We start from the raw sequence: 26389 nt of genomic DNA, 5'->3' as shown, positions 1-26389 counted from the left end.
CTTCCAGCCCTAAATCTTCTATCATTTGGTGAATTTTGGCTTGAATTCAGAATGCTTAGGCCACCCCCTCTGCTAGGTGTTTTCTTTCAACAAAAGGAACTATTCTTCCTATTTACTTTCACAGCCTTTTGTGGATTCCTTCGGTCTTGGGCAGGGCAGGACTCTACCCTGGGGCTTGGTGACCTGGATGGCTTGCTTGCCGGGGGTGACATACACTATTTTCACTTTTCTAGAAGGAGAGGAGGCAGCAGCTGCCTGAGCTGCTGGGCGCTGTCCAATGCCCTGGTAGTTTGGGGATTTGTCTAGTCCATGTGGAGGATGCTGTCTTAACCCGATGACTTGAGTCTCTTCTAGGGATTAACTGGACCACTCCCAGCTTTCTTCGACAAAGATATCAACCAAAAGGATGCTTCAAGGTGGAGCTAAAATAGGGGAAGGACAGCTGGTGCTTAGGGGACCCCTCTTTACCTTCTCCTGGCCCTGTGGTGATGTTGGCTTCAATTTCTGGCCCATACGTGAAGGTCTTGGCCCGGATTCGGAATCTGTAGGTCATCCCCTCTGCTAGGTCTTTCACTTTCAACCACAAGGGGCTGTTCCCCTTTACATCAACGGTCACGATTTTGCTGACCCCTGTAGAACCAAGCACGAAGAGTGGGGATTGCAGGCCTTGGCTGCCAAGGGGCCCATCGGGGAAACTATACTATAAGAGGCAATATGATATAGCAGAAAGGGAAGGGAGGTTGAAGCAATAAAACATAATCTCTCTGACGATGGAGGAACTGTTTTGTCTTTATAAACCCAGTACCCTAAAATATAGTCAGTGTTCATGTTCTGGGAGCTATTTCCCTTTCCCCATTTTTTTTTCTTAAGATCAGGGAGACAGAATATTGAATGCCTTTCATCATATCTGCTAGCAGGTAGCAGGCACTGATCATAACAGAAGTGAAAGATAAAAGATCAGACTTTTGCTATGCTAAAATGTACCATATCTAAGGGGATGATACTGAATTTGCTTTAAAGGGATTCATCCCTTTCTTCACCAATGATTTATTATGAAACCCAAGGGCATTCACCTGTCAGAAATCCTGGGTTTTTGCCTTTGGACCCTGAAGAAACCTACTTGGACCTCGATTTTCCCTTTTGGAAAAGAATATTGCCTGTACTATCTTATTAACTACTGCTGACTTAAGCAGCAGAGTTAAAATGGGGATCAAAAATATTTGGCCAAAGGCTAAGGGGCTGGAGTGGGTGAGGATGGACAGGGCTTTTAAAATGTATGTAATTAAATATTCTTAGACATTGATTACAACTAATGCCTCTAGTCTCTGGCGTGTGTGTGTGTGTGTGTGTGTGTGTGTGTGTGTGTGTGTGTGTGTATCATTTTGAGGGGTATTCAGAGAAAAGGGAGAGAGTAAGATTCAGTAACAGAATCCTGCCACCGACTCATCTGTGGGAACACATAAGCGCCATCCTATTGAGTAACCCATCAAGGCAAAGGGCTGAATGCCTTTCTGGATGGACTGAACAGGTGGTCACTGGCCTGTGTACTTCCTCAGTGAGTTCCCCTCTCGCTTTCAGAGAACACAGCCCTGCTCCTGGTTCCCTGCCCTGTGATCCTATCTCTTTCTTGGGGCCCAGCTTCCCTTACTGTGTTCTAGAGTTCGACAATACACAGTGCTGCTTTGGAAAAGAGAGCCGTGGGCACGCAGGTGGCAGCAGGGAGGACTGAAGGGCCATTGTTTTGTGGACAGGGCCCTGGGGCTGACCCAGAAATGCTGGCCAGAGGCTGTGTTCCCAGAGTCCAATGGGCTCTCTCTGCTCCATGTCCTGAAGAGTCTGCCCAGATGTATTCTGGGGGAAATGAGGTAGGAGGGAGCTTGGGGGAGGCTTCAGGAGTGAGGGTAATAGTGGGGTGACCCCCTGGAGGCACTCATCTTCAGCATCCTATCATGTCACCTGGCCCAACCCTCGGCCCTTTTTTAGGGCTCTTGCATGCTGGCCATCAGGAGGAATATGACACCGGCAGATAGAAGCCAAGTCCATTTCCTTCCCCCTCAGCTTCTCTTCCCATTGGTGAGATGGTTATCAATAATGAAATAACCAGGTAGTTATGGACACTTGGCTTGTGCTGGGCTCAATGCACCCTGGTTACTGTGGGGGCAGCCGTCACTACAGAGGGATCCAGCAGCTGCCCAAGGGCCACACAGCAAAATACTGCCAGGGCTTAGAGGACAGGATGGGGAAGTATCCAAAAACCCTGGTAGAAGCTGCTTGGAGGAAGAGAAGTGGGAAGGAACTCCTGTTGGGCATAGGAGACCTAGATTCAAGTATCAGAGGAGGATATAGAAGGCTCTTGCACAGGAAGAGACACCCTCTAGGACTAGGACGGGACCAGGAGATTGAGCCCTGATAAGACTAAGCCTGAGCAAGGTTGGAAGTCTGAATCCTGTATGTCACTGCCCCCAGAAACTGACTCGGTTTACCACAAAATGAATAATGATGTGCCACGGAGCATCGAGTGTCCTGCCACGAAATACTTGTTCATTTGTAAAAACTAAGTATTAAAAAGAGGCATTGGCATAGCCTCCTCCTAGTTATGGGGCAGCTCTGTGCCATTCATCAGGCCTGGAGTCAAGAAGATCTGAGTTCGAGTCTGGCTTCAGACAGCGGTGTGACCCTGGGCAAGCCTTCTGTTTGTCTCAGTTTCCACATCTGTAAAATGGGAGTAATAGAGCACCCACCTCCCAGGGTTGTTGTGAGACGCAAGTGAGATAACAATTGTAAAGTACTTAGCGCAGTGCCTTGAACACAGTAAGAGTTACATAAATGTTGTTACTACCACTACTACTACTACTACTACCACCACTCTTCCTTCTCCTCCTTCTACTACCACCATTACCACTACTATGACTACTATGATGATGACTACTACTACCACTATCCTCACTACCACCACCACCACTACTACTACTACCTCAGCTCTGCCAAGAGATCAAGGTTATAAGGCTTAGGCAGTGCTACAAATGAAGTTGTTTTTTAATCTTTCCAAGGACCCTGATCCTGCCCATCTTCCTGAGGCTTTACATTTTACTTAGATGAGCTTCAGTTCTATTTCATCTTGTCCAGCTTCCAGTGAGCTGTGGAATCAGGAGACTTGGGTTCTAATCCTGCCTCTGCCTTAACCTGCTGTGTTGCCTTGGAAAAAATCACTTCACTTCGCCTAAGGGAGAATCCACCCATGCGGAAAAGATGAAGTGAGATCAGAGGAGCTTTGGAACCAAGTAGCTTATAGGGATATGGAACAAAGAAAGGCATCGGTACTTACCGTCCACTGGAGTGCAAGGCTCATAGATGAGTCGGTAGCCCTCAAGGACACCATTGGGGAAGAGAGGGGGTTCCCAGGACACATTTACTGAGGTTGTGGTCAACTCACTGAATTTGACCGTGCTAGGTGCACTAGGAGCTGTGGGGGGAGACAACAGTTGTTCAGAATTCATCACAAGGCCCATGCAATCCACTGACCTGTTCAGCTGACCAAGGGGCTGTCTGTAGTGGAATGAAATCATTCTCAAACGCAGTTTCCCCTCTTACTGTGGGTTTGGGACCCCCAATCTAGACCACCTTCCTGACTCTGTCTTAGAGCTCAGAATTCTGACAAATCTGGTGACCTGATATTCTGAGACCTCTGAAAAAATGGAGTGCAAAGGAATCCAGGAGATCCCAGGTCTTCCCTTCCACATTTATTCAGCATTTACCTTGTACTAGGTGCTAGAGGCAGGAATTTATTCCACTCTGTGCTTGAGGTTTCCTAGCTAGAGGGGTAGGACCAAGACCTGCTGGGCCCCTAAGGTTATTGCGGGGTAGAGATTTCCTTTGCCTTCATATTACACCTTGGAAATTCTAGGGGGGAGGTGGGGTTAGCGAAGGGGAAGAGTGACAGTAAAAGAAGGTACACTGAAAAACGTTTTTACAAGAAGAGGAGACAAGACCTGGACCCTGCGGAAGACTCCCAGGGCATCAGTGGACAAGCTCCATAGGTCTCTGAGGCTGCCAGGGCCTCCCAAGGAGGAATCAGAGAACCGGAGACTGGGGATCTGTTGAGGGCATTCAAATCCCTCACAGAAGATGTTTTCATAGCCTCCAGACCCCTGGAGGGACATTGAAAACACAAAGTCTAGGGGGCCAAGGAGGGGGAGAAGGGAAGGGGAGGAAGGGAAGGAAAAAAACCCCACAAAACAACCCACTACACCACGCAATTCAGAGGCTTGTAAAGAGGCTCCAAGACTGATAACCGTCGCTATTATTGTCCAGCTCCACCTTCCCTCTGTATTGGAGCTAGGCCCAGAGGCGACTTCCGTCTCGGACTCTGGGGAAGTGGTGTCAGCCAGCAGTCTCTGAGAAGGAGGAGAGTTCAGTTCAGCCTAGTCTTGCCCCCCTGTACCCTCGGCTCACAGGAAAGTGGAGACAGAACACAATGTCTTCTCTCTTCCAGGAGGGTGAAGTTTCTAAATAACCAGGGATCATGCAGTTTACTAATTATACTGACAGGAAGGAAAAGGGGCCCAGATAGTTAAACACAACAAAAACAACCCAAGTCCAACACTTTTATATTTGACTTTGGAGTACAGAGATAAACACTCACATACATACACATCTGGTTCATACTGTCTTTAGTCTTGGCTTAGATTGCTGGTATGGCAGATAGTGGTGGCAAAGAAAGACCCCAGGTGAGGAAAAATAATCCCCCAAATGGATAAATGATTATAAAGTTTAGAATTCTAAAAGCCTATAAGAAGTGAAGAAACTTCCTCTGTTGTGTGCAGGCAGGAGGTTGGATGAAATCATCTTTACATCTAATTTTCTGCTACTAAGTGTCAGGAAATCAAGCTGGTCCTGTGCCTTCAAACATAGGAAGGGCAAAAGTAGGTGTTAGGGTACCACATAGGGCTCTAGGATGCTTGTCATGGCAGGAAAGGGTTCCAAGGAAAGGAAGGATGGGTAGTAGAGAGATGGCAGTACTAGGTTGGCCAGGAGGAGGTAGGAAGCAGCAGTGGGAAAACAGGAAGGCTTACAAGACAGTAGAGAAGTATCATAGGATGGGCAAAGCCAGGGATGCTTGGGGTCAAGCTGGAAGAGGTGGAGGAATGAGATATATGTGCTCCCCAGCAGTCAGTTCACCATGCAGACTGCATCTTTCTCCTGCTCCTGCTCATCTTAGAACTAAGCCTCTCCCATTTTCCCTTCACTTTTTGGACTCTAGTGAAGACTAACATTGCCCTGGTACTTGGCACAGGTACCTCAATATTGAATAATAATAAAATTTTTCTCTTTATAAGGAGCCCAGTAACCAGGTAAGTAGGTGCTCCCTTCCCAAGCCAGAACATAATCTAGCCTGGGATAAGGATGAATGTGGGGAGTATCTCCCATTGCCCACCTGCTTGCTGGGTCCGTCCCTGGCTGGGGGCACTCCGTGGCCCATCACCTGCGGCATTGAAAGCCGCCACACTGACCAAGTAGGCAGTGTAGCCAGTCAGGTTCTTGAGTTTCACGCCATTCTCAGGCAGGAAGAGTGTCTTGAGCCGTTCGGTGCTGTTCCTCCGTTGAGCTTCCCAAAAATAAATCTGCGGGCAGAGGTAATTGGACGGAGGTGGGTTAGGCTCAAGACACTGAAGCTCTTGGGCTTCCCAGCTCCCACAGGGCATGAACCTTTTGAGTCAATGAAAGCAGACATAATTTGAGCTGCTTAGGAAACAAACAAAGAGAATGAATGTTTAGCCTTTTCCAGGAATCAAAATGAAGAATTTTTCAGTGGTCCTTTCATAACTACCAAGAAGAAATACTTGTTCTCCCTCATGTTTACCTACAGAGAATGTCTCTGATAGCCTGTGGGAGAGAGAAGGTAGAGAAGGTACCAAATCCCTGTCTGAGGGAAATCTGTGAAGCTCTTTTATGTACAAATTATTTTCTTTAAAGTATATTTCACACTTAACATATGAGTTCTAACACTGCTTTGCTTGTCTATGTCCCCTTCTGAAATTCCTTCTGCCTCCTTCAGAATTTTTAAAAAAAGTTTCATTGATGCTTCTTTTTTCTTTTCTTCCTTTTTCTGGTTATCAGTATCTTTCCATTTCTACCTTTAATTTCCCCCTCCTGTGTCCTTTAAAAAAGATTAAAGTACTTGCTTTAATCAAATAAGTATAGTCAAGCAAAGCAAATTCACACGTTGGCCATGTTTGCAAACATATGCCTCATTCTGCACCTCTAGCCCATCACTTCTGGACCAAGAAGGGGGAAGTGGGAAGAATGACTCATCATGTCTTCTGGAGTCCTGATTGGCCATTGCATCACTCAGAATTCTCAAGCCTTTCACACTTGTTTTGATTCTTTCATTGAATACAGTCTTGTAGTCCTAAGAGAAATTGTTCTCCTGGTTCTAGGCACTTCATTCTGCATTACTTCATCTAAGTCCTCACAGCTTTCTCTGAAACCATCCCTTTCATCATTTCTCATGGAACAATAGTACTATGTAACATTCATATACCAAAATTTGTTTCGCCATTCACCAACTGACAGCATCCATTTTGTTTACAGTTTTTTGCTACTACAAAAGAGCCATTACAAATATTTTTGTACATTTGAATTTTTCCCCTCTTCTTTGACCTCTGTGGGGGTGGTGCAGAATGCTGCAGTCAGGAGCTCACCTTTGTGAGTTTAAATCTGGCCTCAGACACGTACTAGCTGTGTGTCCCTGGGCAAGTCACTTAACCCTGTTGGTCTCAGTTTCCTCATCTGTAAAATGAGCTGGAGAAAGGACTACTCCAGTACCTTTGCCAAACCCCAAATGGGGTCATGAAGAGTTTGACACAATTGAAAAACAACTAAACAACCTAGTATTTATACATAGTTTAGTCACTTTTGGGGCATAGTTCCGAGCTGCCTTTTAGAATGGCTGGATTGATTTATAGCTCTATCAAGAGTGCATTAGTTTTTTTTTCTTTCTCATGGTTCTTCCCATTCGTTCTAATTCTTCTATACAACATGACTAATGTGAAAATATGCTTAATAGGAATGTAAATTTGGGCCTATATCAGATTGCATGCTGTCTTGGGGAAGGGGAAGGCGGGGAGGGGGAGAAAATTCAAAACTTATAGAAGTGAATGTTGAAAACTAAAAATAAATGAATTAACTTTTTTTTTTTAAAAAAAGAGTGCATTAGTTTTATTTATTCTCTCATTGCCCCACAATCATTATTTTCCATTTTGTCATATTTGCCAGACTGATGGGTATGAGCTAGAACCTCAGAGTTACTCTAATTTGGATTTCTCTTATTAGTGGTGATCTGAAACATGTTTTTCATATTGTTGTTGATGGTTTACCTTTCTCATTTGAAAACTGCTCATTGATATCCTTTGACTCTTTATCTATTAGGGAATAGTTCTTATTCTTACATATTTATATCAGTTCTCTATATATCTTGGATATCAGTCCTTCATCAGAGAAATTTGTGCAAAGATATTTTTCTGAGGTAACCTATTCTCTTCTAATTCTAATTGCACTGATTTTGTTTGCGCAAAGACTTAAATTTTATGTAATCAGAATGTTCCATTTCTTTTATTGTGATCTTCTCTAACTCTTGTATAGTCACAGATTCTTCCCCTCTCCATACACGTGAAAGGTGTTTCCTTTTCTGCTCTTTTGATTTGTTTGTGATATGATCTTTTATATCTAGGTCATGTATCCATTTGGAGAAGCTTTTTGTGGTACATGGTCTCAGATGGTGGTCCACACCTAATTTCTGTCTAACTCCTTTCTGGTTTTCCTAGCAATCTTTGTTGAATAGTGAGTCCTTACCCTAGTAGTTGGAATCTTTCAGTTTCAGGGTCTTATGCACCTAGCTTGTTCCATGGATAAACTTTTCTATTTTAAAAATCAGTACAGAATAGTTTTGATTACTGCTTTGTGGTATAGTTTGAGACCTGGTGCTGCTAGGCCCCCTTCCTTCCCACTTAAAAAAATGGTTTCTCTTGAGATAGTTAACCTTTTGTCTTTCTATAAATGAATGTTTTTGTTTTTTCTAGTTCTGCAAAGAAATCCTTTGGTAGTCTGATTGATATGGCATGAAAATGTAGAGTAAATGAGTTGGTATTGTCATTTAAAAAATTATACTGGCATATCCCAACCACAAGCAACTGGTATCTCTCTAACCTTCATTGACTCTTGCTTGTTTGCTTGTTTCCTGAAGTTTCCCTTAGTCTCCCACCTTTCACTGAATCTGGTCTTTCTTTCTTTCTTTCTTTCTTTCTTTCTTTCTTTCTTTCTTTCTTTCTTTCTTTCTTTCTTTCTATCTTTCTTTCTTCCTTCCTTCCTTCCTTCCTTCTCTCTCTTCCTTCCTCTTTTTTTTTTCTCTCCCATTTCGTTTCCTTTTTTTCTTCCTTTCCTTTCTCTTCTCTTCTCTGTCTCTCTCCCCCCAAGTCTGCACTGGCCAGAAGAGCTTATTCCCACTTCTCATCATTTCTCTTTATCACAGTACTGTCTGGAATCCTTTTCAGATATTTGCTGGGGTGTGTGTATGTGATCCGGACTCTTCTGCAAGCTTTCCCATCCGGAAATAACCCGGCAAAGCCTCTTAAACCTTAGTATCTATGTGATTCTAGAGCTCTGAAAGGGGCCCACAGGCACTGCCTCTATAAAACAAGGGGGATAAACTAGATAATTTTTAATGACGATCCATTTGAGGTCCCATAGTCTATGAATCTCAACCTTAATCATGAAGGGTGGGACTAGAGGAAATCATTTTTGCAATTTCAGGTAATCTGGCGCCACCTGCTGGCTAAATTTATCTTTGCCGGTACTAGGTTCTCCAAGGGTTTTGGGTTTTGTTTCCCACTCCAAGGCAGTGGAAGAACCAAAGGAATTGTTCTCAGCTGGCAAGTGAGAGAGCAGGACAGGCTACTTAGGTATGATGCACTCAGCCTATTACAGTAATTGAATCCTTCCTTTGATAAGAAGCCAAGAAACCAGGCTTACGGATGCTAAGCCCTTCCTTTCTCCTACACCTTCCCTCAGAGCTGTTGTTCAGTCGTTTACAGTCGTGTCTGACTGTCACCCCATTTGGGGTTTTCTTGGCAGAGATACTGGAGTGGCTCGCCATTCCATTTTCCAGCTCATTTTACAGATGAGGAAACTGAGGCAATCAAGGTTAAGTGACTTGGCCAGGGTCACCCAGCTAGTAAATGTCCGAGGCCAGATTTGAACTCAAGGTGAGTCTTCTTGACTCCAGACCTGGCACTCTACCCCCTGAGCCACCTTGCTGCTCCTATTGCTCCCTCAGAGACCCTTCTCTACAGAAGGGCCTGAATATGGGTGAATATCTGGCTGTGCGTGCTGTACGTGTCTGGGTTTTTATAAATATTGGAGCGTGTGAATACATACATGCATGTATGTATGTAGTATATAGGCGTTTGTCTGGACAGATACTGAAGCCCAGACATCATCTTGCTGATAAAGGTCCATATAGTCAAAGCTACGGTTTTCCAGCAGCAACGTACAGCTGTAAGAGCGGGACTGTAGGGAAGGCCGAGCACCGTAAAGCTGACCCTTTCTAATTGTGGTGCTGGAGAAGAATTCGGAGAGTCCCTTGGACAATAAGGAGGTCAAATCAGTAAATATTTAAAGAAATTAATTCAGGCTATTCACTGGGAGGTCAAACACTGAAGCTGAAGCTTAAATACTTTGGCCACATTATGACAAGATTGCACTCACTGGAAAAGACCCTGAAAGACGGAAGTCAAAAGGAAAAGGGGGCGGCAGAGGATGAGATGGAGAGATAGTGTCGCGGAAACAATGTCCATGAACTTGGACAGATTTCAAGAGATAGTGGAGGACAGAAGGGCCTGGCAGGCTGAGGTCCACGGGGTCAGGAAGGGTCAGACACAGAAACAACCGAACGAAAGCGGCAACAACAATTTTACATCAGTGTTTGTACCTGTCAGCCAACGTCTGACTTGAGTGCTATGTCGTTTTCAGATTCATTCGTTGACATAATGTCTGTTTGGGAGGCTAGTAGTCCCAAATCCGACTGGTTAACATTAACATCAGCTGCTTAGCTAATAATGTTATCTGGGTCATATTCAAAAAAAAGAGGCAATAGGTATGGGGGCTAGAGAATGGGACCCAGGAGGCCTGGGTTCAAAGATCATCTCTGACACTAGTTAACTATATTATGACAGTGGGCGAGTCAATTAATCCCTCAGAATCACGGTTTCCTTATGTGGAAGATGGGGCTAATGATTACTGTGGATTTTGTTTCAGAAGCTTGTTAAGGCCTTAGAGCCTAAGTGAAATAATTTATCTAAAGTGTTTTGCAAATTTTAAGGCACTAGCTTAACAGTCATTACTCTCAGTATATTGATCAGAAGTTGGCTGTTTTAGTTAGCATTAGAAATTAATTGGCTGATGTTAACATTAGACAATTCTACTGCCTGGTCAAAGAATGGAAAATATACATATGTTCCATATAAACATGTATACATATATATATATATATATACACACACACACACACACACTCATATATGTAAGTGTTAGTAGGGGATATATTCACGTACATGTATGTGAATACATACATATATATATATATATATGATCCTGTGTCTATCACATGCAAATAATTACGCACAAATAAATGTATATTTGAGGGACTTCTTATTGCACTAATAACTTGTACCACACTTAATTATGAATTGCTTTAGCTGTTTCATGTATATAGGAGCTGGGCCCACATTATCTATTTCTAGAGGCAGTTGGTGGTTTAGTAGATAGAGTGCTGGGCCTGAAATCAGGGAAATCTGGGTTCAGATCTGACCTCAGCCACTTACTAGCTGTGTGACCCTGGCCAAGTCACTTAACCATCGCCTGCCTCGATTTCCTCATCTGTAAAATGGATATCATAAAAACAGCACCTATCTCACTGGGTTGTTGTGAGGATCAAGTGCTTAGCACAGTGCCTGGCACATAGGCACTATATATTCTTTTCCCTTATATTCCTCACAGTGCCTAGAACAGTGTTGGATTCATAGTAGGACTTTTAAAAAATCCTTGTTGAGTGTGTGTGAGTGTATGCATATGGAAGTTTAAGTCTCAATGTTTGCCTGTGAAATTTCCATTCTTTAACACCTTGCCAGGCTGGTGGCTGCCCAACTGTTTTTTTGGCTCTTTTTCACTCCAATGCATGGGCAGCATATGCTATAGGCACAATGTTTGTTTCTCCCAGCTGCCACTGCCAAGCGTTCCAGGGTGACACCTCTAATGGTGTCATATGTCTTTATGGCTCTCTTGGCCAGATGCCTTCCTCGAACCTCTGGAGGGCAAGAAACCTCAGAACTGGCTCTGGTCTCCATCCAATGAAAGGTATCTTTGGAACTGAGGCAGGATGCTAGCAGTGGGAAATGAGCCTGCTACAAACAGACAACTTAGTCCAGTGGCTTGGCCCATTTCCTTTGTCCACAGAAGGTCTGAGAATGGAGACAGCAGTCAGGAATTTGATCCCAACTGCTTCAGAACTTGGGGCTGTCTCTAAAAATGCCAGTGTAAGGGATGAACGTCTAGGAATCAAAATACCCTAATTTTGTTTAAAGTCCTTCCCAACTCTGGATCTGTGTACTTCTGATCTCTGTGTTCTCTCTCTTTCCCCTGTCCTCAACTGTTCTTGCCCAGGAGAAAATATTTATATTTACAGCTCTAGGGGAAAGAAGAAGCATGGGCTTTGAATCTCTGGGCTTTAGGAAGAACTGGCTTTCAGTTTCCTTACCTTTAAAATGGGATCCATATTCTTTGTCCTACTCACTTTATGTAGTTTAAAATGGCAATACTTTACATTTCTACAGTGGCTTTTTTTAAAGCCTTGGTATTCCCCCTTTCTCACCCAGGCTCGAAAGTGCAGTGGCTACTCACAGGTCCAAATCCATCAATGATTGGCATGGAAGCTCTGATCTGCTTCATTTCCGATCTGGATCGGTTGGTTCATCTTTCCTTAGGCAGTAACCTCCTCATCATTCACTCTATCCCTTCCCCACCACCTCATTTCTTGGGGCTCATCATACTGGTGCCAGGCTTAGTGTGGACACTCTGATTGCCTTTATGCCTACTGTACCTGAGGATTCCAGAGCTCAAGTAAATCTACCTGCCTTGGTCTCCCCCAGAAGAAAGGAATGCAAGCACAGGCTTCCATGCTCAGCTTCTCCAGGGCTTTAAGTGAACAAAGCCCTGAAAAGTACATTACCCACAAGAACCCTGTGAGGTAGGTAGTGCAAATATCATTATCTCTTTTTTACATGTAAGGAAACTGAGATTTGCACACATGTATATACATGTACACATGTATATAAGTATACATACACACATGTACAAACACACACATGTATCTTAGGAATGACTCATTATTTTCAGTACAAGATATGAGCTGGAATTTGCTGTGATGGATTTTGGCCTGTGTCATTATCTTAATTATTATAATTGTTAGCGAAATAACACCTCTGAAGCGTCACAAAGTGGATATAGAACCCTCATTTAAGCCTTTTGGGAACACAGAATCACAGAATTTGGAGTTGGAAGAGACCTTAGAAATTACTTAGTACAACCCCGCCCCCTCCATTTTACAGAGGAGAAAGCTGAGGTTAAGAAAAGGACATGATGTATCCCAAATTCCTTATCTGGAAAGTGCTGAAGCTGGAATTTGATCCCAAGTCTTCTGACTCCAAGCCACTGCTCTTCCCATAATGCTATGTTTCCTGTCCAGGGCTGTTTTCTATCTTTGTCTCGTTCTGCAAAATCTCTTTGAATTGGGGCTCCCCATGCCAAAGGAATGGGGGAGCACATGCCCTTGTTAAGAAGTCGGTCAGTTAAAGCCCAGTAGGGACAAGCCCATCCCTCTCCCCTGCCCTCACAGCTGTAACTAGGATTGTTTTCACCTGGGGAAAAACTAATTGGTTGTACCGTAGAGAGAAGGTAGGAGAGAGGGAGGGAGGTCAAAAGATCTCAGAAGCCTAGATTTAGAACTGGAAGGAGCCTCAGAGGTCGTCTAGTCCAATCTCCTCATTTTACAGAGGAGGAAGCTGAAGTTTGGGGAAGTTATTTGTCCAAAATCAAACGGCTAGTAAATGGTGGAGCTGGAATTTGAACCCAAGACTGCTGACTCCAAATCCAGGGTTCTTTTTCACTATAACACATTGCTTTATTTTATAGATGCAGAAACGGAGAACTGTCTTAAAATATTTGAAAGGCTGTCATATGGAAGGCAAGCTAACCTGGGTCTGCCTGGCCTTGGAGGGCAGAGCCATGAGCAACAGGTGGAGGCTACAGTAAGACAGGTGCTGGGTAAGGAGAAACTTCCTAACAATGAGAACTATCCTCCAGCTGAATGGGCTGTCCTGGGAGGTCGTGGATTTCCCCTTTCACTGAAAGTCTTCAAACAAATCCTGGATGGTTTTTCTCCACCCAGTTTTAGGGGGGATTTTTACAGTTGGAACTTTTACAGGTCCCTTCTGGCTCTGAGATTCAGGGGTCACCTCCACACTATGATGAGACACTGGAGGAGGATCTGAATGGAGAAATGCATGGAGACTTATAAAGAGGGCTACGAGATCTGAACCCAGCAACAAGTAGCCCAGGTTGAGGAGATAGACCAGGAGTGGAGCTGGGGCTGGTGGCTAGGAGTAGAAGGTCCCAAGAATTGGGAAACTTCATGGGGTAACTGGTTGAAACTAAGATAAAGTGCATGATTATTCCTCAACCCTACCCCCCATATCAGAACTAGGTTAACTCATCTTCTACGTGACAGCCCTTCAAATACTCTAAGACAGCTCTCATCCTGGTTCTGCCACTTACTGGCTGCTGTTGCTGTGTACAGTCACGTCTAACTCTTCGTGACCCCATTTGGGATTTTCTTGGCAGAGACGCTGGATTAATCTCTTCCTCTCTCAGGGTCTGTGGTGTGTGTGTGTCTGTGTGTGTGTGTGTGTGTATGCATATGTATGTATATTATATATACACATACACACATACGTATGTACACATATATACTTATATACACACAAACGCACACACACACACACACAGAGACACACACACACATATATAGGCAGAGATACTTGCCATTTCCTTCTCTAGCTCATTTTAAAGATGGTGAAACTAAGGCAAACACGGTTAAGTGACTTGCCCAGGGTCACCTAGCTAGTAAGTGTCTGAGGCCAGATTTGAACTCAGGAAGATGAGCCTTTCTGAGTCTAGGCCCAATACTCTATTCACTGAGCCACCTTGTGTAAACCTAGACAAATAACTAACCTTTATTTATTTATTTTTTTACATTTTTTTTTTGGAGGGGGGAAGGCAGGGCAATTGGGGTTAAGTGACTTGCCCAAGGTCACACAGCTAGTACATGCGTCAAGTGTCTGAGGCCGGATTTGAAAGCAGGTCCTCCTGACTCCATGGCAGGTGCTCTACTCACTGAGCCACCTAGCTATCCCCAAATCGCTAACCTTTAGCAAAGCCCACCTAGACCCTATAGTTTTACACTGGGGGGGGGGAGATGGGGGCAATGCTCCTCCTCCCCAATCTGGGATAAAAAACACCAACATCTTTCATAACTAGAACCTACAGGTCATTCTATAGATTGCTCAGGCCTTGGTCTCTTTTCCCTGTTTGGTTTCCTGTACTCTGCCAAGGAACATTATATGTACCTTATAGCCTTGGATGTCACCATTCTGTGCCTCCAATGGAGGTGGTTCCCAGGTCACGTCTAGCTGGGTGGCAGTGGCACCATGGACAGCTACATTTTGTGGGGGCGCAGTAGGCACTAGAAGATGAAGAGAAAAAATGAGGCTGATTACGTGTGTATGTGTGTGTATTTGTGTGTGTTAGATCACAGAGAGGGGCAGCCCAAGGCAGCCCTACTGCCATATCTTGTCTAGTTGGCCTTAAAGGGTGGCTGGGAGAGGACCAAGGACAATCTGGCACGGAAATGTGGGCAGGGGTGGACACTAGGACAAACAGGTGCAGGGGTGTGGGGCACTTTACTCACCTGCCTCTCCAACAAACACTTCCTGGGGTGCACTGGACGGCCCCTCCCCCACAGCATTGTAGACACTCATCCGGATCTCATAACGTTTGTGCTTACTTAGGTCTGGTGGAGGGGAGTGGGAAGAGGACACAGAGAGAGGTCACTGTGATGGTGAGGATGTATGTGTGTCTATGCGGCGGTGGGTGCTCTGGTCACTCAGGGAATGGGATCAGTTTGGGTAGAGACAAGAAAGGGGCCAGCCTGTAGTTCTGAGCTCTGATGGAGCAGTTCTAAGGGTGAAAGCAGACCTGGGGGTCCATTTCTGTCTCATTCAACTGAGAATAACCTTGCCTCTCTCTGGACGCACCTTGGCTTTGTAGAGTCTCCCCCTCCTACCTCCTCTATCACTCTATTCCAGTTTCTACTCTAAAGGTTCATATTCTTCCCCAGCTATAGGGATGTGTTGGTAAATGTTTAATAACTGGCTGGGGTGGGGGTGGAAAGGAAGTATATGCATGACATACTTTAAAGTTTAATCTGCATTTTAACATTTTCTCTATCGTTTTCTTAGGTCTTGACAACAAACAAAACAGTAACACCAACCCCGATTTATACTGTTTGCCAATTTTCAAGGCGTAAATGCTCCCTCTGAAAACTTAACAATTGGCTTTCAAGAGCTGGTTAGAGCTGGGTCCAGCACAGCCCTGCCCAACCAACTCCTATCTGACCTAGCGATCCTGCCAAAATCGGAATCTCAGTTCCTCTCAGGGCTCCCCAAGTTCCCCTTATTCTTTTTTTCCTTAATACCCCCATGTACATTGCTGGGTAGCTTTCCCAGAGAGAAAGATGAGCAGGCTCTAACCTTAACACTTTTTAAAGAACAAAGACAATAAATAAAGGTAGGTTTAAAAAGAAGGGGGAATGAAAATATGCCTGAAACTGGAGACCACTCCCTCTAATCTTCCCTGTCCAGGTCCCTATCAATTCTGGCCTTCAGAAGTCACTGCTGTGCCATTACAAAGTGAGAGGAGGAACTTGGAGAGGATGGAGAGGCAAGGAGAATTTCGGTCAAGATTGTGGTGCAGAATAAACAAATCATAAGGCAGAAGTTCTTAACCTGTGGTTCATGGACCCTCAAGGGCCTTGTGGAGAGATTTCAGGAGGGAAAAAATCTTTTTATTTTCACTAACCTCTAACTAAAAGTTAGCATTTCCTTCAATTGTTTAAAAACATCATGCTGAGAAAGAGTCCATAGGCTTCACCAGACCACCAAAGGGAGGGGTCCAAGACACAAAAGACAATGAAAACCCCTGCTCTAAGGGATCTCACCAAGGCCAAGTATGTGAGGTTTGCACCAGAGGACACAAGAGTCCCCTGATAAATACCATTCTTAAAAACAGCTCAAGGCTTGGCAAGTCCCCCAACCATCATGGGTTCATATGTATGATGATACAGCACACAGCATCCAACATTCCCAGCCCCCAACTATCCTGATCTCTCCTCTCCCATCTCATCAGGGGATAGCATATGCGTGTGTGTTTGTATATGTATGTATGTATGTGTATATATATATATATATATATATATATATATATATATATATATATATATATATATATATATATGTGTGTGTGTGTGTGTGTGTGTGTGTGTATATTTTAGTTCACACTTGGTGAGGAGGACTAGAGGAGAATTTCTATGATAAAACAAATCCCCAATGGGTTTGAAGTTTCTGGTTCTTCTGTTTGTTGGGAAAAGGCATGGGTGTGGTGGTGGTAGAGATGGGTTAGGGTAGGGTTTGCTAGCTGTAGCATTCTGGTGGTAGAATGGTACCTCCTTCTCTACCTCCATTTCTCTGCAATAGGGAAGTCTTAGCAATATCTCCCCCTGCACCCCAATAACATGTCATGTCTTTGTTTTTACATCACAGTTGTTTCTGGACATACTGAACCACCAGCCCCACAATGAATCCTCCCTTCCTAGTGGTGCAAAAACCATCAGACCTAGTGATTTCATCTGAATGTATGCAATATTCTGTAAACACCCACGTACCCTCACCTCTCCACCAAAAGGATGTTTCTATTCTATATTCTTTCCCCAAGTCAGAAATCAATTTGAACAGTGGATATGTTGCAGGAGAAGCCCCAACCCCTGCCCAATAGTAGAAGAGCACCCACTGGGGAAGGAGGGAGGTTCAATTTAGAGATCAGAGTGGAGAAACAAGAAGACTTACTGTCCAGTTCATATTGCGTGAGGCTGGGTCGGCTCAGGTTCCGCACAGCATACATAGCTGTTGGCAGGTGTGGGGAGGCAGGGAGGAGGGTCAGAAGGGACAGAGTACATAGAGGTTAGCTCACACACGCACACTGAACATTTCACAGAGAGAAACCAATGATTGACGCTAGTATGGACAGTGGGAGAAAGACAGCTGCTAAGAGGAGTCAAGGATTCTAGTGGAAGTGAGAAAGGACCAGCGTGGTACTGAATGAGCATGTAGACATTGGGTTAGCAGCAAGAATGAGGAGAAAGCTAGGATGAAGGCACCTATCACAGGAGCATGATCTTGGGTCCCGAAGATCCTCAAATATCCCCTTATTTTACAGATCTTACAGATACAGAAACCAAGAGGCTCAGATGATTTGCCTCGTATCACAACTGAGTGAATTGGTTGGTTGTTGTCCTTTGTTCTTGAAGAGGGCCAAAATGACATCCCTGTGTTGGGGTCAAGGTACAGTGTATCTGACTGTGGCTGATCAGAGAAGTTCTGGGGGTTCTACTACAGGTTGGGACTAAGTGAGTGGGAGAGCTAGGATTCATAATCAGTTCCTCTGACTCTAAAACCATTAAGGTTCCACCTCGACCTTTTCTGATGGATCTCTGTATTTTATAGGTAGAATCTTCAGGTCCATTGGGCTACCCAAGGCTAATGAGGAGAGGGACTTTCTTAGTTACATAGTGAGGGGGTGGAGGTAGAAGTGCCAGGTCTATAAGGTCCAAGGCTGCAATCAGCAGGCTATATGAATATTACATGGTTTTAGAAGACCCCCCCCCACCACCAAAAAAAAAGGAAGGGGTGGGAGTAGGATTTTGGAAGTAAGGAAAGAACACACACATGCACATACACATATTGTGAACATTTATAATGCATGTATATGGTGTGACTATAAATATGAGATTTTTTTTTTGCATGGCTTGTGGAAACAGTTACATTCATTACTTCTTGGCTATGCCATGTATGAACACTTATAAAAACCCATACGATAATTCCCTTATGCTTGTTTTGAGGTTATAAAACTCCTAGGAGATCAGTTTCTTAGCATGTAGCAATAAAGTGTATATAGCAAAATCATTGCAATCTTCTTCCGGCACTGATGCAATCCTTGCTTCCCCAGGCAAATAAGCAAAGCATCTGGGATTTCGTCGGTGTAGGGAAACTCCCTTCCCCAGTGTCATGATCTCTCTATTCCTTGAGTAGGTAAGTCTTAGGGAAATGGCTAAGCCACAAACAGGTTAAATGATTTGCCCAACACAACACAGTTAGTCAGTGTCGGGAGCAGGATTTGAACCCAGTTGTCCCTTCAGCACTAAACTTCCTATACTAGGCTGCCCAAGACTATCCTGTTATAGTGACAGTGCCTATTTCATACAGTTGTTGTGAGGACCAAATGTGTACATAAAGTGTTCTGCAAACATTAAAGTGTAATATAAATGTGAGCTATTATATTATTATTCATTATAGAAGCCTTACTACATCTATCCATCTGTGCATCCACCCATCCATTCATCCATCCACCTATCCATCTATCCATCCATCTATCATCTCTGACTAAATATCTTTATATATTTATCTTTTTATTCTTATATTATCTTTTGATAATTTTGGACTAATTATCTTTCTCTACCTAAAATCTATCTCTATTATCTCAGTCTATCTCTATATCTAATTATCTTCCTATCTCTAATTCTCTGTATCTAACATCTCTATTTTTCTATATGTCTGGGTATTTGCCTATCTATCATCTCCATTTTTCTATATGTCTCTAATTACCCATCTATTCTATCATCTCTAATTATCTTTCTTTTTCTTTTCCTCAAAAAAATTTTTTTTGCAGGGAGGAAGGCAGGGCAATTGGGGTTAAGTGACTTGCCCAAGGTCACACAGCTAGTAAATGTGTCAAGTTCTGAGGCTGGATTTGAACTCAGGTCCTCCTGACTTCAGGGCCGATGCTCTACTCACTGTGCCATCTAGCTGCCCCTCTAATTATCTTTCTCTATATATCTATATCTATCTGATTATCTCTTTCTAGTTATCTTTCTAGCTTTATCTATCACTAATTATCTATATCATCTCTAATTATTTTTCTATATCTGCTTATCTGTCTATTGATCCCTAATCTCCTTATCCATCCATCATCTTTGACTAATTATCTTTCTATATCTAATAACCTATCTCTATCATCTATCAATCTCTAATTATTTGTTCCTAATTATCTTTCTCCCTTTGTCTAATTTTTTCTATATCTAGGTCTATCTATCTCTATCATCTCTGACTAATTATTTTCTATATATCTAATTATCTCTATTTTATCTATCATTTCTAATTATCTTCATATAGATATCTGATTATCTATCTGTATCTGTCTAGTTTTCCGTTTTGATTATCTAATGATTTTACTCTATGTCTGTCTATTGATTTCTAATTCTCTCTGTGCCCCCCCTCTCTCCCCCCCCATCTAAGTATGTTGTATCCTCCCCTTGAATTCCTCCTCTGATCCCTCCTTGTGGTATGGAGGCAATCCTGCACTTTCACAGGCTATGTAAGCTCTGACACATCCTACCATGTCAGAAAGGATCTGAGTGGGAGTCTGTTGATGGACTGTACACCTGCTATTTGAGGATTCGCCTAGCTAAGTCCAGAGCAACTCATTACAAATCTGGATGCTGAGTGATGAGTATTTTGGCTACAGGACTTCTGGAGGCCTCCTATGAAGTTGTGGAGTAGTTGTGATCAGCCTTGGTGGAGGGGGTACCCGCATCAATGAAGTGACAGATTTGTTAGAATGTCTGCTCCTTGAGAGCAAAAATTGTTTCATTCTTTGCCTTTTATTTATCCCCAGAGCCTAGCATAGTAGTTGGCACAGCATGCGCATAAAATGAACGTTGAGTGATTCGTTTTTTCTTTTTTCTTGGTTCAGTTGTTTTCAATAGTGTTCAACTCTTTGTAATCCCATTTGGGGTTTTCTGGCAGAGATACTGGAGTGGTTTGCCATTTCCTTCTCCAGTTCATTTTGTAGATGAGGAAACTGAGGCAAACAGGGTGAAGTGATTTGCCCAGGGTCATACATACAGTTAGTAAGTGCTGGAAGCCAGATTTGAACTTAGGAAGATGGGTCTTCCCGACTCCAGGCTGGGTACTTTATCCACTGAGCCACCTAGTTGCTCCTTGTTGATTGATTCTTCAAGTATTAAGTTACACACGTGGGATGTATGTGTGCATTTGTGTGATGCTCCCACTTTACTGGGGTCAGGCAGAAATGTGAGGTTTTACAAGGACTTTGTAAACAGATAGAATGATGGCTTAGACATGGTGACAGACTTCCTTAAGATGGAGCCTTCTTTTACGATAAGAGATCACTGCTAGACTGAATCCCACTGATTTTCTAGTATATTTTGCCTGCTTTGAGACCCCTTCCCCCAAAGGTAGAGGGCTAAGCTCTGGATGGGGGGCGGTGCACCTGAGTAGGCTGCTTCTCATCACAAGAACACACAGCAAGCAAGAAGAAGGATATCCTGGAGTTACTGAGCTACTGAGCCTGGAACAGAGGATGAGGGTGGAAGGAGGAAAGAAGCGGCTGGAAGAGCTATCTGGGAATGGAGTGGAGGGGAAAAAAAGAGTCTTCAAGGCTATCAGATGGCTGAAGGGCTGGCTCCAGGCACAGACTGAGCAATGAAGCCATGAGTCAGAGCTTGAGAGGAAGCCAGGCACCACTGGAGTCTCACTAGGTTTGGGTAGGATCCCTTCCTCCCTCCTCCCTCCTCTCCTCCACCCCCTTTTCTCCCCGCCCCCCCCCATCCTTTCCCAAGCCTCCATACTCACAGGTGAGCTCAGCCCACTTGGTACTGGGATTATTGATGTTTCGCATCGTGAAGCCCCGCAACCCTTCATATAGCAGCTCTCGATAGCGGATCCGGAAGCCCAGCAGGATCCCATTGATCTTGTCTTCAGCTGGTGGCTGGAGATGAAGGGGACCCAAGGGGGAGACATTCTATATCGTACACTTGTGAAGGGATAATATTCCAAATCACAAACACATAAAGTCACATGTTATCTTCCTAAGCACAGGTCTGACTGTGTCACCCATTCCTCACCATAAACTTTACTGGCTCCCTATTACCTGCAGGATCAAACATTAAATCCTCTTTGGCTTTTAAAGACCTCCATAACCTGGCCCCTTACTATCTTTCCATTCTTCTTACACCTTATTTCCTTCCAGGTAATCTTGGGACAGTTGTCTCCTCGAGATTTCTCACACAAGACACTACCTTCCAACTCTGGATTTTCTCTGGCTGTCTCCCACGCCTGGAATTCTCTCCCTTGTCATCTCTGCATCTTGGCTTTCCTGGTTTCCTTCACCTCTCAGCTAAAAACCCCGCTTTCTACAAGAAGCCTGTCTCCCTTAAAACTGGTGGCTCCCCTCTGAAATTACCTCCAATATACCCTGTCTGTATCTTGTTGGTACATAGTCATTTTCATGTTGTCTCTCCCATTAGAAGGTGAGAGCTCCTTGGGGGTAAAGACTGTTTTTGCCTTCTTGGTACTCTCAGTGCGTAGCATGGTGCCTGGAACACAGTAAGTTCTTAATATGTGCTTGTTTACTGACATATACTTACCCCACACCCTTCTCTATCATTTGTTTGTTCTTTCAAGTATGCTTCTTCTATACCCACTGGGTGTGCTGGCAAATATTTAACAACTGGATGGTGGTGATGGGGAAGTACTCAGGACATGCACCATCTGCATTATAAACATTTTCTCCCTCACTTCTTAAATCTAGACAATCAACAAAACAAAATTCAATTCCTGATTTCTGAGGTTTAAATGCTCATGCTGGAAACCTAATAAATGGCTGTCTTGATTGGTATAAGCTGGTTTCAGTTCTACCTTCTCTTGAAAGGTGACAGTTGGGGCAGCTAGGTGGTACAGGGGATAAAGCACTAGCCCTGGAGTCAGGAGGACCTGACTTCAAATCCAGCCTCAGACAACTTACTAGCTGTGTGACCCTAGGCAAGTCTCTTAACTCTAATTGCCTCCAAAAAAAACACACAGGATCTCCAATGAAACCAACCAAGCACCAGCCCTGGAGTCAGGAAGACCTGAGTTCAAATCCAGCCTCAGACAAGTAGTAGATGTGTCACCCTGGGCAAATCACTTAACCCCAATTGCCTAAAATAAAAAAAGGTGACAGTAATCTGTTGTTGGGATGGAAGTCATTAGGGTGGGTGTGGAAAGGGAGAAAGCAGAAGGAACCCTGGACTTGGTTTTGAGTTTTGGTGTCAATGCTTATTAGTTACGTGACTTTGGTAACCATCCCTCTGAAACTTGCCAAATGGGCAACATAACCCTTGCACTATTCTACTCAGAGTTGTTGGGATGAAAATCACTTAGTCAACAAGCATTTCTTAAGCACCTACTATGTGCCGGGCATAGCGCTAAGCACTGGGGAAACCAAGGAAGGCAAAAAACAAACAGCCCTTGCCTTCAAGAAGCTTTCATTCGAATGAGGGACACGACGTGCTAGATACACAGGACACATGCCATGTGAACGGGAGGGAATGTTAAAGGGAAGGCTATGGAGGCTGGGAAGGTGCGGGTGGGGGAGGGAACCAGGAATGGCCTCTTACAGCAAATGGGATTTGAGCTGAGTCTTGAAGAAAGCCAGGGAAGGCTATAAACTGTAAAATGCCATATAAATTTGAACTATAGTATACAGGTCCCTACTGTTATAATGTTTTAACAGTGGATTTATCTGTGCTATGAAAATAAAAGTAATACAATTTTTAAAAGTCAAGTCAACAAGTATTTATTAAGTGCTTACTATGAGCCGTGCACTATGCTTAAAAAAAAAAACAAAACCACAAACCAAAAAACCAACAGCTCCTACAAAGAGTGGCAGCATGGTGTTGGAGATAGAGGAGGGACTCCTGACCTGTGTGATAGCCTCAGAGCCACAAAGACTGGGGTTCAAATCTTGCCTTTGGGATATAGTGGCTATGTGTGATCCTGGGCAAGTCACTTAACTTCTTAATCAGCATTTATAGAACATAAAATATAATTTCTACGGTAATGGTAAGATAAGCATCTATATGGTTCTTTAAGGTTTGAAGGCCCTTCACAAATGCTATTTTGTTTTGTCCTCCTAACAGCCCTGGGTGGCAGGTGATATTATTATCTTCATTTTACAGATGAGGAAACTGAGGCAGGCAGGCTGAGGTTTTTAGTGACTCGCCCAGGGTCACACAGCTAGTACGTATCTGCAGTAGGATTAGAACGCAGGTCTTCCTAACTCCAAGTTCGGCTCTCTACCCACTGTACCACCTAGCTGGCAGGTCCAGAAGTGGAGGAGAAGGTACTGACCAGCACTGGGAGAGTGAGTTTCCTCATTTAGGAGGCCCCCCAACCTCTCCACACCAACGAAATCCTTGGTTTAGCTCCTATCTCGATCTCTATTACCTCTTACTCCTAAGACCCCTGAGAGGTAGGGAGGGGCAGGTATTCTTTTTCTTCTCACTCCCCATTTAACAGTGGGAGAAGTTTCGACCCAGAGAAAGTTCCTAATGGATGACTAATAGTATCTAGTAATTACTAGATTTTAGTAATTGTTAGTAATTAGTAACAGTAAGTACTTACTAACAGTAAGTTAGTACTGGATCCAGAAATCCAATTCTTTGTACTAGATGCTGCTGCCTCTCTTTCAGGCTTGGTGCCCTCTCCCCTACGGCTGCTGATTCTTCATTCTAGACTCACTGGCTCAACTCTCCTCAGGGTTTCTGGGAGGCTATGACAGAGGGTACCCCGAATCTTCCACAGCTGACACACACACACACACACACTCTCTCTCTCTCTCTCTCTTTGCCCTCCTTTTCTCTGCTCATAGCCCCCAGCCATAGGGATTTTTACATGTAGCTTAGGATAGTGAAGAGACATCAGCTGCAATGGTTCTTGCTTTAATTAGCCCTTTAATTGCTTTCCAGCCTGCTGGTGGGGTTTTCATGCTCTCTGCTATCCTACTGCTCTGGTTTTAAGCCGTGACTTCTTGAGGCAGCGCTGGAGGAGATGGAGCATTTTTATTTAAAGGGCACTCGGATCTCATGAGTAAAACTCATGAAATTTAGACTAGATGCCATCTCTTAGGCTAGGGGTCAGAATGGGAACTCCTTCTATAGCTGGGATAGCTGACTAAGGGAAGAGTCCCCACCACTGGAGGGTAAGCTGTTCCCTTTGCCTTTAGCTCTCTCCCCACTCCCTGTTCCAGAACAATGGAAACTGGGATCTCCTTTCTCTTGCCTTACCTTCCTCCCTCTCCACCTCTTTGACAGGGGCTGTCCCACAGCCCATCCACCATAGCTGGCTGATGGGAACAGCTGGTACTCTCCCACTTTGCTGTTTCTTTCTGTGCTCTCCCTCTATTCCAAAACCCATGCAGGTGACAGGAAGGCAGAAAACACTGCTGCCAGCAATGAGGGCTTCCTCTCTACCTTTTCTCCCCCTTTTCCCCATGCTGCCTGACTACTCACAGAGCTTTACATGAGATCAAAATCAACAACTCCATTCTTTCTGATAAGATGGGAGAATGTCAGGTCTTACCATCTGCTCTGCCTCCATACCTTGGCAGACTTCTAGGACTGCCATCTTTATTCTTTATATAACCTAAAGGCTTCCGGGCCTTGCCATCTACCCCTCTTCTGAAGCCTTAGGATTTAAAAAAAATTTTTTTTGGAGGGGGTGGGGGGAAGCAGGGCAATTGGGGTCAAGTGATTTGCCTAAGGTCACACAGCTAGTAAGTATGTCAAGTGTCTGAGGCTGGATTTGAATTCAGGTACTCCTAACTCCAGGGCCAGTGCTTTACTCACTGAGCCACCTAGCTGCCCCTGCAGCCTTTGGATTTTGAGGCCTTTCTGCCTACCCTGTAGTCAGACTTTTTTTCACCTTCTTATTTTTAACAGTATTTTATCCCCACCCCCCCCCCCGCCAACTATATGTAAAGACAATTTTTAGTGCTCATTTTTATAAGATTTTGTTCCAAATTTTTCTCCCTCCCTCCCCTCTTCCTAAAATGGTAAGCAATCTGATATAGGTTATATATGTGCAATCACGTAAAATATATTTCCATATTAGTCACAGTTGTGAAAGAAGAAACAGACCAAAAAGAAAAAAAAACCACGAAAAAAACTAAGCAAAAAAAGTATGCTTGGATCTGCATTCAGAGTCCATTGGTTCTTTCTCTGCATGTGGAGAGCATTTTCCATCATGAATCATTTGTAATTGTCTTGGATCACTGTGTCACCGAGAAGAGCTAAGTCATCCGTAGCTGATTACAGACTTTCTTTATATATTGTCTCCTCCAAATAGAGAGAGAGCTCTTTGGGAACAAAGGTTCTCAATTGTTCTAGGTATCCCTAGTGCTTAGAACAGTGCTTGGCACAGAGTGTGTGCTTAATTAAGTGGGTCTTTTTCCATTCATTCATTGATCCAGGCTCCTATCTGCAGAAGAGCAGGGCAGATTAAGCCTGGGATCCTATAAGGTGGAGCCTATATCACTGTTCCTTGGACACTGAGGGCCAGGGTCAGGAACTCTTCCCAGGAGAGACTGGAGGATGTAAGGAGAGGGTAAGGGAAGGGCTCAGGAACCTGGCACCCTGCCCCAAATTCTCTCATTTCCCTTAGGCCTAGAGGCATAACAATCTTATAGGTGATGGTGGTGGTAAGGTTGGCTATATCTGGGGAAGAATCAGTGAGTGTGTGACTTGGTGGAGAATTGATGAAGAAAGTGAGGGACTGCTGATTTCCCTGGAAGGAAAGAACCTAAAAAAAGGCTTCAAGCACAAAGCCAGGAATAAAGGTGTGTGTGTAAAACAAGGGACACATATCTATTTCCAGGTTTGACTGCTGGGAATCTCTTCACTTGCTCATAGAGAATGTGTGGGAGGACTCAGATGAGGCCCTCCTCTATATCTTCAGTGCAATCTTTGTACATGTGCTTTAGGAGAAGCTACCCTCTCTCCCCATTGTAGTTAATCTCCCTCCTTGGTGGCTTTCCTCTTCTATCTAAAAGA

The 26389-nt window shown here is 44.0% G+C and overlaps 1 protein-coding gene across 1 annotated transcript in view; it reads right to left on the bottom strand.

Annotated features, from left to right (window-relative positions):
- Nucleotides 1–26389, bottom strand: part of SDK2 (sidekick cell adhesion molecule 2) — a 247810-nt gene that overhangs the window by 43412 nt on the left and 178009 nt on the right. Inside the window, exons 33-39 of the mRNA XM_036755650.1 lie at nt 21153–21288; nt 17289–17345; nt 15077–15178; nt 14736–14851; nt 5435–5621; nt 3326–3463; nt 469–630 (exon numbers count right to left, since the gene is read on the bottom strand). Coding sequence (XP_036611545.1) covers nt 469–630; nt 3326–3463; nt 5435–5621; nt 14736–14851; nt 15077–15178; nt 17289–17345; nt 21153–21288 — 898 coding nt within the window. The remainder of the gene's footprint in view (nt 1–468; nt 631–3325; nt 3464–5434; nt 5622–14735; nt 14852–15076; nt 15179–17288; nt 17346–21152; nt 21289–26389) is intronic.

Source organism: Trichosurus vulpecula, chromosome 4, assembly GCF_011100635.1.
Source record: "Trichosurus vulpecula isolate mTriVul1 chromosome 4, mTriVul1.pri, whole genome shotgun sequence".
Classification (NCBI taxonomy): Eukaryota; Metazoa; Chordata; class Mammalia; order Diprotodontia; family Phalangeridae; genus Trichosurus; species Trichosurus vulpecula.
The sequence above is the reverse complement of the archived record's forward strand: the minus strand, read 5'-3'. Positions and strand labels throughout refer to the sequence as shown.